A 15,008-nucleotide genomic window follows, 5' to 3' on the forward strand; every position below is an offset into this window, starting at 1 on the left:
TGTATCTTGCCATTTATTTAAGACTTTTATGTTCTTAAGTGAAATTTTACAGTTTTCTTCATTGGGGTCTTAGATATTTTAATTTGTTTTTAGTAATACAGTTTTGGGTGTTAAGCTGTTCTACCGTTTTATTTCTGGATTTCACAGTTTTCCTTTGGCATCAGATCCCTTTTTATTTTCTTAAAACTGATTTCAGTTGAATTGCTAAAATTATAAACATTGAATGAAAGTAACAGAACATATTTAGCATCTTTACTCAGAACTGTAGAGCAATCAGATAAGGCTTGAATATGAAACTCAGCCATAGGAAAACTCTTTTACTTTCGTGATGCTAGAATAAAAACCACATCCTTTGACTTGGAATTATTTTTCTTTGGTAGGTGATATTTTGAGCACATACAGTACCTACAGAATATTCAGAGTTGATCTTTCTGATACCTAAAATGACTTCAGGTTCACTCTTTGTGCCTTTAGTTATTCCTTGTTTCGTTCTGTGCTTTTAGCCCTCTAATCTCAGATACTCAGCTTTCTTCCAGATGTGCATATTGGAACGTCAAAATAATACAAACCTGTATTTCTCAAGGTTTTTTCCAGGAATGCTTCTGTGCCTGCAGGAGGTCAGTAGGGTGATTTCATCCAGAGAAAGTGTAGCGTTTTAAACCCCTTTTGTTCTCAGTGTTTGAGTATGAGAAGTTTGCTGTATCACACAAAACACCAGTTTCTAAATTAGTTTCTGAATTTTTGAATGGCATAAAGCAATAATTTTATTTTTGTCCCCGAACCAGCATCAGCTGGGAATTAGAATGCAAATTCTGGGGCTCAACTCAGACCAACTGAATCAGAAACTCTGGGGACAGGGCCCAGCAATTTGTGTATCTTCTTCTCCCATAGTGGTCCAAACCTTTTTCTGGCCTATTTTCTCTTTGTCATCCTGTTGGCATGCTTTCTCTCTTCCTCATACTCAATGAACTGCAAAGAAAGTTTTGTATATTTAGCTAGTATTTGCTAGTGCCCTTTTTGTATATTTGCTCCTGTCCTTCCACAGACACAAGTTATTGAATATAGCATACAGATAAAGGAACTTGGTGTAAAATGTTATAAGATGCTTAAAGGTTTTTTTTCTTAAATGAGGGAAATAACACTGTTAAGTACTTTTCTATGTAAAGTTTTTGAGGGCAATATAAATATTAAGCTGTATATTTGTGTTTTTTTTCAATATTAGATGTTAAAAACATTTTTATGCCTAAGAATCAAGGAAGTAGAAGTGAAAAAAGATACAGAAGACATTAATAAACCAAAAAAATTTATGACTTTCAAAGAAAAGAGAAAATCTCTATCAAGAATGCAGAGAAAGGTTTGACTTATTTCCCCTTTTGTTTCATTTAAGTTTTTCTGTTTATTTGATCTTAAACTTATAGTCACAGGTAAAAATCAGTTAAATCATAAATATACAAGTTTTGAAATACATCATTTAGAGAATTTTATCTTTCCCAGTTACTGCAAAAAAATGTTTTCGTAAATCAATTTTAACTGATAATGATTGGCAAGGAGAGCAATAGATGAAAAGATATTTTTGCCATGCTGGCTTTTATCCTTTGGCTTTTTAGATCAATTTAGAGTTGTGATACACAGATTCCTTACTTAACAGAAAAGATGCATTCACATGAAGTTGGCAGCAAAGTGAGTTTCTGTTAATTGAATCTCGTTTCTTTATTGGTTTGTATTTTAAACTTGGGTTGAAATTTCAGCCCCTTGTTTATTTACTGAAAGTTTGGAAACTTTTTTTTTTTTTTTTTTTTTTGGAGAAATGGGGCTAATAATAGTACCTACCTTGCAGGGTAATCGTGCAGTTTAAATGAGATGATGCTTATAAAACACTTGGCAGACTTTATAAACATTAGTTTTTACTACCACCACCATCATCACTGTTACTGTTATCACAGCTCAGAACTTTTCTAAACAGTTTATTAGAGTGATCAAGTTGCTTTTAAAAACAAAAGTAATCTCGGGATATTCATGTTTGAATGGGTCTAAGTTTGAAAACGTGATGGAAGTGTCAAAATAGACTTAATAATTGTGAACAAAAGATAAATATTGTAACTATTTATATCATACTATCCTAATGCAGGTTGGATAGCTCTGTTAGGAAGAGCATGTTTAGGCCGGGCGCGGTGGCTCAAGCCTGTAATCCCAGCACTTTGGGAGGCCGAGACGGGCGGATCACGAGGTCAGGAGATCGAGACCATCCTGGCTAACACGGCGAAACCCCGTCTCTACTAAAAATACAAAAAAAAAAACTAGCCGGGCGAGGTGGCGGGCGCCTGTAGTCCCAGCTACTCGGGAGGCTGAGGCGGGAGAATGGCGTAAACCCCGGAGGCGGAGCTTGTAGTGAGCTGAGATCTGGCCACTGCACTCCAGCCTGGGCGACAGAGCGAGACTCCGTCTCAAAAAAAAAAAAAAAAAAAAAAGAAAGGAAGAGCATGTTTATAGATGTAGTGGGGAAACAAAGACCAGTAAGAACATGGCAGCTCTTTAACAACTTCTCATGAGAGAAGGGAACAATTTCTCAGTTCCCTGTGCCTCAGGCAGCTTAGAAATTATCATTTACTGCTCTTACAGCATTAGGAAGTAGAAGAAAAAGGATATTTTATTGAATTTCTTTATAGTATCTGGTTTGATGCATTGTATGTAAATATGTTAGGGAAGTATTGTTGGTGACTGGCTTCCAAGTTATAGGTGATTTAACTATTTTGGGCTCAACATGTTCTTTCCTTTTGTTTGAAGAACTTTAATTATAGAAAATGATAGCATATCCCAGATATCTACTATTTAGAGTGAGCAAATATTAATAGATTTACTTTAGTTTTTTTCCTGGAAAAAAGAGAAACCATACGTGAGAGAGTAGGAATTTCTTTTCTGTCTCCAATTTCATTCTTCTGCTTTCCTCCCAGGAGACACCATCTTTCATTTGGTTTGTATATACTTCCCGTCCATGTTTCTCTACTTTTGTTTATATTTGCATTCATAGACAATATGTGGTATTACTGTATGTGTTTTATGACATTTACGTATTCTGCCTCTGCTTTTTTCACTCTGGTATATACTCTTAGATTTTTTTTTCAATCTATTTTCAGTGGAAGAAAGCAGAAGAGAAACTAGAGCGAGAGCTTCGAGAGGCAGAAGCTTCAGAGAGTACTGAGAAAAAACTTAAACTGGTAGGCAGTTTCATATTCTGTTATGCTTTTAAAATGCATTAAATTGTTTAAACTAGAAATTTATTGTTTCAGCTTGTAGCTGTGTAATTTTAGTTTCTTTCATGAGGCTTAGATGTGTGACTTTTGTGGTGTGTGGGAAACTATGATGTGATTAGTGCTAGTTTTATGAAATCACAGGATGTATGTCTTCGTTTTGTTTTGTTAAAAATTTCAAAGATTGCATTGTGGGGAGGCATGGGTAGGGAAAAAGAAGTTTAACCTGTTGAAGTCATAGTTATGCTCACTCAGTAGAAACCATACCAGGTTATCCTAAAGTCATTTTGTCTGTCTCCTCTGCCAGCACACAGAGACTCTGAATATTGTGTTTGTAACCTACTTCAGAATATTGAAGAAGGCCCAGAGGTCACCTCTCCTGCCAGCAGTTCTAGAAGGTCTTGCCAAGTAAGGGCTGTGTAGGTTGAAATCTTTTAGATTCTTTCTAAACAGGAAAGACCAAAGAATTTTAGAGGGTTCCCTAATGATGGCCCATTATCTTCAGTTCTCATTCCTTTCTGTTTGTCACCAGCCTTTCCTTGAAGCTATTCACAACTGGGCTTTTTTGATTTTCTCATCTCAAACCTTTTATTTTTAAAATCTCCTTTACCAACTCCTTCTTTCTGCCTACTAAATTCAAGGTGTTCCTAAGGTTAAATCTCTCAGTTCTTGACTCTGCACTGTGTAGTCAATTGCCTATCGTCATAATTTGAGTGGATCATGTAGATGACTCTTAAGTCTATTTTAACCCGGCTGTACATCATTTCTCTAGTTCTCTGTAATCTGTTTCTGCTAAGATAGGTCTTTTTATGTATTCACTCAACACTAATGGCCTTGTCAGGATGTGAGCTAGAGTAAGGTTTGTGGTTGTCATGATAGCGTTCCACAATTTTTTGAGGTGGTATCCTATAGAACATTGCTATTTGGTAAAAATATAATGTGAACTTACATGTATAATTTAAAATTTTCTTTTAGCCACATTAAAAAGGTAAAAAACACGTGAAATTTTTATATATTTTACTGGATTTATCTAAAGTCTTTTAACACAATATTAAACATTAATGGGATGTTTGGTGTTTTTTCATCACGTGTTTTCGAACACATATTTTATGCTTGTGTCTTAATTTGGACTAGCTACATTTTAAGTGTCTAATAGCCACATGTGGCTAGTGGCTACCATTGTTGGGCAGCATAGCTTTAGGAATAGAGTTGGAAATAGGACTGATGGCTAGAAGATATAGAAAAGGCAAGCTCTGTTCATCATAAGAAATCACTTTCTAATAACTGGAGCTATTTGGCAATGGTATGCATTTCCTTATATGGTGATATGGTCCTTGTGGTTGAAAATCTTCAAAGAGGTTGATCAGAGAAGGGATTATTCCTACATTGTGTAGGACCTGCTGTTTTTGTTTTTAAATAGAGACAAGCTCTCACCGTATTGCCCAGGCTGATCTTGAACTCCTGAGTGAGTCATCCTCCAACCTTGGCCTCACAGAGTGCTAGGATTATAGGTGTGAGCCACCATGCTCAACCCAGCTATTTGTTTTTTAATGACTAATTCCTTTATTTAAAAAAGTTTAAAAAATAATATATGCTCATTTAAAACGTTTGGAATTAAAAAATGCAAAAGAATATACAATTTAAAATTGCAAGCTCCCCCTCCTATATATGTATGTAGTCTGTCTGCGTGCCTTCTGCCATCATTTTTTTTTTTTTGGAGATAGTGTCTTGCTTTGTTGCCCATGCTGGAGTTCAGTGATATAATCTGAGCTGACTACAGCCTCCACATCCCAGGTTCAAGCAGTCACTTGCCTCAGCCTCCCGAGTAGCTGAGACTACAGGCGTGTGCCATCACACCTGGCTAATTTCTGTAGTTTTAGTAAAGATGGGGTTTCCTCAGGTTGGCCAGGCTGGTCTCGAACTCCTGACCTCAGGTGATCCATCCGCCTTGGCCTCCCAAAGTACTGGGATTACAGGCATGAGCCATCGCACCCCGCCTGCCTGCCATCTTTCATGCAAATGGAATCATGCTATGTTTAGTGTCCTGTAACCTGCTTTTTCTTTTGGTTTTGTAAACAGTTACTTTTGGTACCTCTCCCTTACCACATATATATCACTTAATTTTTAAAAAATTTATAATACTAGGCCGAGGCGGGTGGATCGCAAGGTCAGGAGATTGAGACCATCCTGGCTAACACGGTGAAACCCCGTCTCTACTAAAAAAATACGAAAAATTAGCTGGGCGTGGTGGTGGGCGCCTGTAGTCCCAGCTACTTGGGAGGCTGAGGCAGGAGAATGGCGTGAACCCAGGAGGCGGAGCTTACAGTGAGCCGAGATGGTGCCACTGCACTCCAGCCTGGGCGACAGAGCAATACTCCATCTCAAAAAAAAAAAAATTTATAATAGTCCCTTTTATAGATATATTGTACTTTATTTGGTCAGTCCCCTATTTGCACTGGAAATACTTGCGCGCGCGCACGTGTGTGTATGTATCTTCATGCACGTGTGTGCATGTATTGCCAGATCAGAGGGTATGCTCATTTTAAATTTTGATAAATAATTGCCAAATTGCTTCTCCAAAAAGTTGTACCAGTACGTATGGAATATATCACTCATGAGGTCTTTTATTCTTCTAAGATTTACGTAGATCAAAGACTCCTCACTAATAGTGAAGAGATATCCTGACTTTAACCTACTTCACTGTCTAATATAGCATATGGAGTAACTCTCAAATTTAGCAGCTCATATGATTCCTTTTTACACTATTGTGTGGTCTCAGTTATTTCTACAATAGAGGCCTGGGACAGTTAAGTGAGTTACCCAGGATCATGCAGGTAATTAAGGGTCCAGTATTCTTTCCATTTTATCCTTAAAGCTGTCATAAGGTCCATATTCTTGTAAGCAGCAGAATCTTTGCTCGTCTCTCTTCCCACCACCTGTTGTCTTAGAGCTGATCCTGCTGGATACCTAGTAAACCTTTCCTCAGGAAGTTGTTTGCTTCTAGTAATTTCTTTCTCAGTGCAGAAGGATTTTTGAAATATTTTTGGTTTGTTCAATGCCTTATATGTTTCTACTGAGTTTAGTGTTCAGTGGTGCATGAATTGTTGACTAGGCCAGTCTGAATTAATGAAAAGTATCAATAATTGCCATCTCTTTCATAGCTAACCTTTTGAAATAAAGAATATTAAAAATACAGTTTTAGAGTCAAGCTTAATTTCTGCCAGCTTTATTTCTGCTTTTAGTTCATTGATTAAGTTTTGCTTGATTCCAGATTTGCTCACCTTATAAATGTGGAATTTTTTGATGATCTGTTAGTAGTTCTTCATACTCTCATCGAGTCTGGTGTAAGTAGTAATAAATTACTTTTTAAAAGATATAAATGGTAATTACTATTTTAAAAATTTGTCAGGTTTATTGAGATATATTTTGTATACAGTAAAACTCACCCCTTTTAGATGTACAGTTTATGAATTTTGACAAAGGCCTATGATCATATGATTACCACCACAATCAAGATGTAGAACGTTTTTCAAGCATTGGAGAGTTTTAAACAGGAGGGTTGCCTGACCTGTTTTCTTTTTTTTTTAATTGATGCATAATAGATGTACATGGTTTCAGGGTGTATGTGATAATTAAATATATTTGTATAATATAGTTTGTAAAGATTTTACTTGGGATATCAGTCACCTTAAATATGTGTCTTTATGTGACAACCATTCAAATTCTTCCCTCCTAGCTATTTTGAAATAGATTATAGATTATTGTAAACTATAGTCACCCTGTCAATCTGTCTCATACTTGCAGACCTCATACATGGAGGTCTTTTTTCTTCTTTTTTGAGATAGGGTCTCACTCAGTTGCCTAGGCTGGAGTGCAGTGGTGCAACCACAACTCACTGCAGCCTCGACCTCCCGGGGCTCAGGCAATCCTCCCACTTCAGCCTCTTGAGTAGCTGGGACTACAGGTGTGTGGCACCATACCTGGCTGATTTTTCTATTTTTTGTAGAGATGGGTTTTTGCCATGTTGCTCAAGCTGGTCTTGAACTCCTGGGCTCAAATGATCTGCCGGCCTCAGCCTCCCAAATTGTTGGGATTACAGTCATGAGTCATTGCTCCTGGCCTTAAAGGCCTTTTTAAAAGATATAAATGGGCCGGGCGCGGTGGCTCAAGCCTGTAATCCCAGCACTTTGGGAGGCTGAGACGGGCGGATCACGAGGTCAGGAGATCGAGACCATCCTGGCTAACACGGTGAAACCCCGTCTCTACTAAAAAATAGAAAAAAATTAGCCGGGCGAGGTGGTGGGCGCCTGTAGTCCCAGCTACTCGGGAGGCTGAGGCAGGAGAATGGCGTGAACCCGGGAGGCGGGGCTTGCAGTGAGCTGAGATCCAGCCACAGCACTCCAGCCTGGGCGGCAGAGCAAGACTCCGTCTCAAAAAAAAAAAAAAAAGATATAAATGGTAATTATCCCACTCAATATTCCACCCCCCCCCACCCCCCCCCCCCTTTTTTTTTAAGGACCTAAGCTATCAAGAAAGTCTTCACTGTGTCCAGACTGCTTTTCATATTCTTTCTGGACAAGGTAAGATATTTTCTTAATCTCAAGTTTCGTTTGCCTTACCTTTGAATGCTACAACATACCTAATTGGTGTTTGTTGTCATTTCAAAGGTGATGTTCTGAATATTGATCCACTGAAATTCTACACACACCTCTACAAAACACTATTCAAATTACATGCAGGTATGTATGTTTAGATAATGTTTCTTTTATATGTATTTATGTTTTAAGAATATGTTACGACCAGTCATTGTAGACAAATGAGAAATAGGAACAGGTACATAAAATGCTGACTTGCCAGTGCCATGCATCTGTATTTAATCTCATGTAAGACTTGGAGAAAGAGCTTCTGGAATTGACTGGAGATGCAGTAAGTATAGCCCGCTGTATCTCCTTAGCAGTGTAGCACTACCTCATTGATTAGAGAAATGGTTTGGGACAGGTACAAAAGTTTATCTTGGGTTTATCTGAAGTTCAGTCCAGTTGCATAATGCAAAAGTAATGAGAACAGCTCTGAAGGATATGTCTGCTGTTTTAGGTGCTACCAATGAAGGTGTTGAGATTGTACTCCAGTGCCTTGATGTCATGCTGACTAAGCGCAGAAAGCAAGTTTCTCAGCAGCGAGCTCTTGCCTTCATCAAACGCCTTTGTACCCTTGCTCTTCATGTTCTTCCAAATTCAAGTATTGGCATTTTAGCAACTACCAGAATATTAATGCATGTAAGTAGTGACACAAATGAACAGTGCTAAGTTCTTATAATGCAGTGATTTTTTTTTTGTTTGATGCATGTCTTTCCCCCTTTTTATATTATTTCAATTACAGAAGTAATTCACACTTGTAACAAAATCAGGTGACAAAAGAATTATATGAAATTGAAAAAAAGCATTTTGTACCTATTGACGCTTCTCAGTGTCATTAGGTGGGTATCCATTTATCATTTGGTGGGTATTTTTCCAGCAGTCTTTTAAAGTTCATATATAAACACATACACATAGAAACAACACAACTTTGTATTTTAATGGAAAGAGGATTATGCTATATATTCTACCACTTTTTTAAACTTAGCATTTTAATTGTGGTAAACACATAATGTCACTACTGTTATCTCTTTAATGTCTATGTAAGGTTTATTTAGTTCTTTGCTTAATGAACACATAGTTTTGACTATGTGCCTTCCACTGTTATGCCTTACAAAAATTTAATTTTCGTAACTCTGAGGTAGCTACTATTCTTCTTCCTGTTTTACATGTGGGAAAACTGAGGTCTGGAGAGGTTAAGTGTCTTGTCTTGAGTAGCAGTGCCAGTCAGTGGTAGAAGTGATACTCAAATGTAGGCAGTCTGGTTTTTCTATTTCTCTTGATATAGGTTATTTTGCTATTACAAATGATGCTATAGTGAGTATCTTTTTGTATTTATCTGATGTAATTATTTCTATCAGGTTTCTAAAAGTGGGATTGCAAGGTGAAAAGAATAGTGTTTTCTTTTGCAAGATAACATTTTCAAGGCAAGCAAAGATAACATTTTTTTTGCAACTCTTGTTCTTACGATATAAACTTATATTGTTTGTTATTAAAACTAGGTGTAAAGACTTTATGCTAAAGCTCTTATACAACCGTAAATTTAAATACACATACAACTACAAACCAGTAACACCTTTTACATTAACAATGTTAATTTAACCAATTCTTTTTATGTGACATTTTTGCAGACTTTCCCCAAAACAGATCTACTGCTTGACAGTGAATCTCAGGGAAGTGGAGTTTTCCTCCCTGAACTGGATGAGCCTGAGTACTGCAATGCTCAGAACACTGCTCTGTGGGAACTACACGCTCTGCGGGTAAGAGTGGCCCTGGTTTTTTTCTTTTGGGGGATGTGTGTGAACAATTGTTTTCCAGTTTTTCTTCAAATAGTTGTTATTGCCAGAGTACTTAATTATATTTTGTTCTGGGGCTGCTTTTTTTAGAATTCCTGTGTTAGTATGCTACATTTTACTTTGCTCTTACTATTTTTTAAGCTGTTGAGGTACATTTTCTAAGGAAGCAGAAAACTGTCAGTTCTGTAGGGTGAGGTTGTGGAAGATTTACTGAAATCTTTCCCTTTGTTGAAATCTTTCCCTAACACTCTTCAGAGGATTCGTTACCAGGTACATTTCTGTTGAGTCCTATCCTAGGAGACTTTACTAAGCCCTCTTTCAAGATGGTCTCACCTATACAGTGATCCTACAGTATGGACAACATTAGAGTGAGACTTGTAGAAAACAGAAGTGGCAGGTAACCTGCTGTAAATTAACTTTTTTCACTCGGAAAGAGGAATTGCTTTTTGATTTTTCTATTTATATTGTAAAAGCAAGATAAACTACTTCACTGGTAACTTGATTTGTGTTTTAATCCTATGAGCAAAGAATATTCCTGTGGCTATGTGCTTCTAATGAATTACATATACTATACATAGGTGATGAAAAAAAATTTTGTGTAATTTTATTTAAGAAAATCTTTGCTGTGGCTAGTGTTGTTTTTTGTAAAGGACTGACCTGTGCAAAATGTGATTGTCCTGTTTCCCCTTCAGAGGCATTATCATCCCATAGTGCAGAGATTTGCAGCCCACCTGATCGCTGGAGCACCTTCTGAAGGCTCTGGAGCACTCAAACCAGAGTTGAGTCGAAGGTAATATTTAGCATTGCCTTATTCTAAAACTACAAAATTCAGCTGATAGCCAGTTACTATGAGACGTCTGTTTTATAAAGTAATATATTACAAAATGTAAAGTGCCAGTTGGGTATCTGGATTGGTCTTGCTTCATATTCCTGAATTGTTCTGAAAGAAAACATGCTATGATTTTGTTAATCACTTAAAACATTTTTTTTCTTCTTCTGTCATTCAACTTGAAAAACATTTTTTTAATCATGAAAAGTTTCACACATACGGGATAGTAGAATGGCACAGTGAATGTCCATATACCCCCCATCACTCAGGTTCAACAGTGATTAATCTATGGCTAGAGGTGCTTCATGTGAAGATAAAACACAGGTCAACCAAATTAAGTTTCCTTGCTTTCTTGCTCTCTCTCTTTTTTTTTTTTTTTCCGAATGGTCCTGTTAGGGCAAGAAGAGGAACAAAAAAAAAATGAGGAGAGGGAAGAAAAGAGGTGCTTTGGAACACTGCCATCCAGAAGGGCAGCTGTTTCTTTTTTTGGCCCTTGCAGACTACCTTCTGACCTGTAAGCAGCTTGGATGGGTACTTCCAGTACCCACCTCACACCCAAATGAGGAAAAGTTCCTGTTAAAAGAATCTTCTTTTCCCTGAACTGTTGACTTAGAAAATTTTCACAAGTACAGAAAGGTGAAAAATAATAGTTACTTTTTTTTTTTTTTTTTTTTGAGACGAAGTCTCGCTCTGTCACCCAGGCTGGAGTGCAATGGCGCAATCTTGGCTCACTGCAACCTCCGCCTCCCGGGTTCAAGTGATTCTCCTGCCTCAGCTTCCCGAGTAGCTGGGATTACAGGCACCCGCCACCATGCCCAGCTAATTTTTGTAATTTTTGTAGAGATGGGATTTCACCATGCTGGCCAGGCTGGTCTCGAACTCCTGACCTCAGGTAATCCACCTGCCTTGGCCTCCTATAGTGCTGGGATTACAGACGTGAGCTACTGCGCCCAGCCAGTAATTACCTTTTTTTGCATACAGACAGGAAATACTTCAGTTATACAGAGAAAGAGAGAAAATGGTATAAAAAATCCCTCAGTCCATTTATGGTGCCATAAAAAATGCCTAGGCCTGGGTAATTTATAAACAACAGAGGGCCAGGCTCGGTGGTTCACACCTGTAATCCCAGCACTTTGGGAGGCCGAGGCGGGTGGATCACCTGAGGTCAGGAGTTTAGGACTAGCCTGGCCAACATGGTGAAACCCCATCTCTACTAAAAATACAAAAATTAGCCAGGCGTGGTGGTGGGTTCCTGTAGTCCCAGCTACTTAGGAAGCTGAGGCAGGAGAATCGCTTGAACCCGGGAGGCGGAGGTTGCAGTGAGTCGAGATCTCGCCATTGCACTCCAGCTTGGGCGACAAGAGCGAAACTCTCTGAAAAAAAAGAACGGAAATTTATTTCTCACAATTTTGGAGGCTGGAAGTTGAAGATCAGGGTGCTGGTAGGTTTGGTTGACTGACGAGGGCGCCTCTCTGCTTCTGAGGTGGCATCTTGTTGCTGCATCTTCTGGAGGGGAGGAACCCCACACCCTCACATGGCAGACAGGACAGAAGGGGAGCAGGGCCACAGCTTAAGTTCATGAAGCCTCTTCTATAAAGACTTCAACCCATTTATGCCAGAGGTGGCAAATATTTTTGTGTGTGAAAAATCAGACCTTGGTGATGACCTTGAGCAGTAGGATATAAATAACTCCTAAAAGCTTAGGACAGTAGTAGGCATAAATGGGTGAATCCCATTCATGGCTTAATCACCTTTTAAAGCTTTCACCTCTTAATACCATCACATTGACTGTTAAGTTTCCATGTCTGAATTTTGGAGGGGACACATTCAAACTATAGCACCTTATGGTGTACTTATTACCCGGAATCAATATTTTGCTGTAGGGTTTTTCCTTTTGCAAACCCATTGATTTCTATAATTCAGAGATCACAGATTGGTGACCTTTGGGCCAGGCTGATTTTTCTGGCCTCGAGTTTGATAAAAATTGAATTAGTTGCTGTCTTTTAAATATTGAAAGAATTCATTTGAAATTCACATTTCCTGCTTTTCTTGAAATACTGGGAGGTTTGGTGACATTGGCTTGTATTTTACATGACAGTAGTCAGTCATTTGCTGCCTCCTCTACATGAGGCAAGAGCTCTGCAGTTTTCCATGAACCCTTCTGAGTAGGGTGGAGATAACTTTTGTCCTTATTAAATAAGATGGCCATTTACTTTTTCTTCCCTCACACTTCTCACGTGTCCCCAGTCTTCACCCCAACAGCCTTGTTTTTTAAAAGAGGAAAAAAGGAGAAAACAATTCTTTGTCACTCTTCATAATGATCATTTTATGACATGTTTTCTTTAGCAGTTTTGCTAAGGAAAGATGTTTCCTTTGTGGAGAAGCATGAGGAATGGGCTTATCCCAAAGGCTTAAGAAAGAAAGGAGACTCATAGTGGGCTTCTGGAGAATGAGTATTGGGATGTGAGCCTAATTGCTACCCTCGTAGGCCCTTACCTATCTGTTTTGGAGAGTGTGAACTAATTCCAAATCATTAAGGATTCATTTACACGCCATGGGTATAGACATGTATTCTGTCCTGAATGGCCTTTCCTTGTTTTTTATCCAGGCCAGTAGCAAAGAGTTGAGCTGTGTTCTAAGTCTGTGGAGAATGACTCCATGCTTCAGTCCTCTGGCTCCCATGACTAAGATAGACTCAGTTGCATTATCAGTGGGTTGGGATTTGATCACACTGAACTGAACTTCTTCAGCTTAGCTTTCTCTCTGGAGTCTATGCCTGTTTTGCTAAATGTATACCAAACCTCTGTGAGGTGGATTTAGTTAGATAATGTTGACATTACGTGGGAATTTAGAATTTGTTAAGTGACTGGGTTGGTTGGTTAGTTTCAAAAGCAGGACTATCTTATACCTTAATATATGGGTCAAGAATGAATCATTCTCTGAGTATAATCTAATTATTTTTGAGTTACACAGATGTGGTGGTATCTTTACATTTGTGTTTGTGATTTAGATCTGCTGCTGAACTTTTTGAAGCATATAGCATGGCAGAAATGACATTCAATCCTCCTGTTGAATCTTCAAACCCCAAAATAAAGGTATGGGATATTTTTCATTTTTTTAAAAGAAGAGATAGAAACCAATGTATCTCAATAACTCTAACTCCAGTTTGCTTAATTATTTTATAGGCAGTTTTTTTTTTTTTTTAATGTTTAGGAGTTCATCATAGGATGGATATTTGAGGTTGAAATTCTACAGAGATGGTCATGAAACTGTTTCATTCAATATAGGATATGTCTAAGACCTTACCAAACATGTGTCATTGTGTTGCATGTGTTGGTGTCAGCTATTGCCGTTTTCAACTTTTTTCACAGGTTGACTTTAGCTTATAGCATAAGTAACTTCTAACTCATACTTTAAATATTTTCCCAGGGTAAAGTTTTACAAGGGGATTCATTTTTGAATGAAGATTTAAATCAGCTCATCAAAAGATACTCCAGTGAAGTTGCTACTGAATCGCCTCTGGATTTCACAAAATATTTGAAAACATCACTACACCAGTAGAGGAATGAAGTCAGTGGACTTTCTTATATATTTGTGTGTGCAGATGTACATAAAGATGAGTTGTTAACTTAGGACCTTTTCTTTTTATACAAGGAAAGCTTCCTAAGAATGACTAGGAAGAGGAGGAAGAATGACCCTTTGCATAGCACGGGGTTCTGCCCCTATTCTGAATATGGCATTTCATCAAGGAGGTCAAAGCCTTTTTTTTTCTCCCCAGTATTTGGAAATTACTTTCTTAATGATGTTGCCTTTTAAAAGCTTCACGTACATTATAGTTTTTTAAAAAAATCTTTGGACTGAATCTTACTGAAGCGCAGTTGCTATATTAAAATTAGGGCATAGAGCACAGAAAAATCAAGACCATGAGAAGACATTTAGCTACTTTTTATAACTAAATACTCTTTAAATGTTTTTATTGCAATACTGTGGATGGAGATGAGAAGCATTCTAAATTTGAGTTAATATATTTTTATGAAGATTTTTGAGAAAAGAAAAAAATAGCTTGTAGTCAGGTTCATTGGCTTTTGCTGGATGATCCACTTAAAGAAGTTACCTAATTTGGCCTTTTAAAAAAGGTATTAGTGTTCATTATAGCTACTTTCAAGGAAAGTTTGAATATGATTCTAGTCTCTGAAGTTCTTCACATTTTCTGTCATTCCCTGGAGGGCGACTGGGGAAGAATTGCTCTACGGTAGAAGAACCAGGCCCGAGACTTTACCATTCTGTTCTAGGGACAAAGGATACTCAATGAGGAGCTTTTTTCCCCTCTTGGAACAGGTAAAATGCTTTTTCTTATTAACATAATTATAAAACAGTATTTTATGTAACAACTATTCCCATATTCTAGGAGTGGCCTAAGAAATGCGTGTTTCAGTGACTAAGTTATAAATATTCTGTATTGTGAATAGTTGAATTAAACAGCTGTTTGTTTCTGCTTCCT

At 37.8% G+C, this 15,008-nt stretch overlaps 1 protein-coding gene across 3 annotated transcripts in view; it reads left to right on the plus strand.

The window, feature by feature from the left end:
* NOC3L (NOC3 like DNA replication regulator) overlaps positions 1–15,008 on the plus strand; it is a 29,988-nt gene extending 14,980 nt beyond the window's left edge. For 2 of the 3 annotated variants that reach the window (XM_023226277.1, XM_023226278.1), the window contains 11 exons: positions 1,223–1,354; positions 3,135–3,215; positions 3,556–3,656; positions 6,520–6,592; positions 7,765–7,828; positions 7,916–7,987; positions 8,343–8,524; positions 9,514–9,642; positions 10,371–10,468; positions 13,518–13,602; positions 13,937–15,003. In XM_023226277.1, the coding sequence (XP_023082045.1) occupies positions 1,223–1,354; positions 3,135–3,215; positions 3,556–3,656; positions 6,520–6,592; positions 7,765–7,828; positions 7,916–7,987; positions 8,343–8,524; positions 9,514–9,642; positions 10,371–10,468; positions 13,518–13,602; positions 13,937–14,068 (1,149 nt within the window). In that variant the 3' untranslated portion in view covers positions 14,069–15,003. Of the gene's footprint in view, positions 1–1,222; positions 1,355–3,134; positions 3,216–3,555; positions 3,657–6,519; positions 6,593–7,764; positions 7,829–7,915; positions 7,988–8,342; positions 8,525–9,513; positions 9,643–10,370; positions 10,469–13,517; positions 13,603–13,936 lie in introns of all 3 variants that reach the window. The other variant, XM_023226276.1, reaches the window with a different exon arrangement.

This window comes from Piliocolobus tephrosceles, chromosome 9, assembly GCF_002776525.5.
Source record: "Piliocolobus tephrosceles isolate RC106 chromosome 9, ASM277652v3, whole genome shotgun sequence".
In the NCBI taxonomy this organism is placed as follows: Eukaryota; Metazoa; Chordata; class Mammalia; order Primates; family Cercopithecidae; genus Piliocolobus; species Piliocolobus tephrosceles.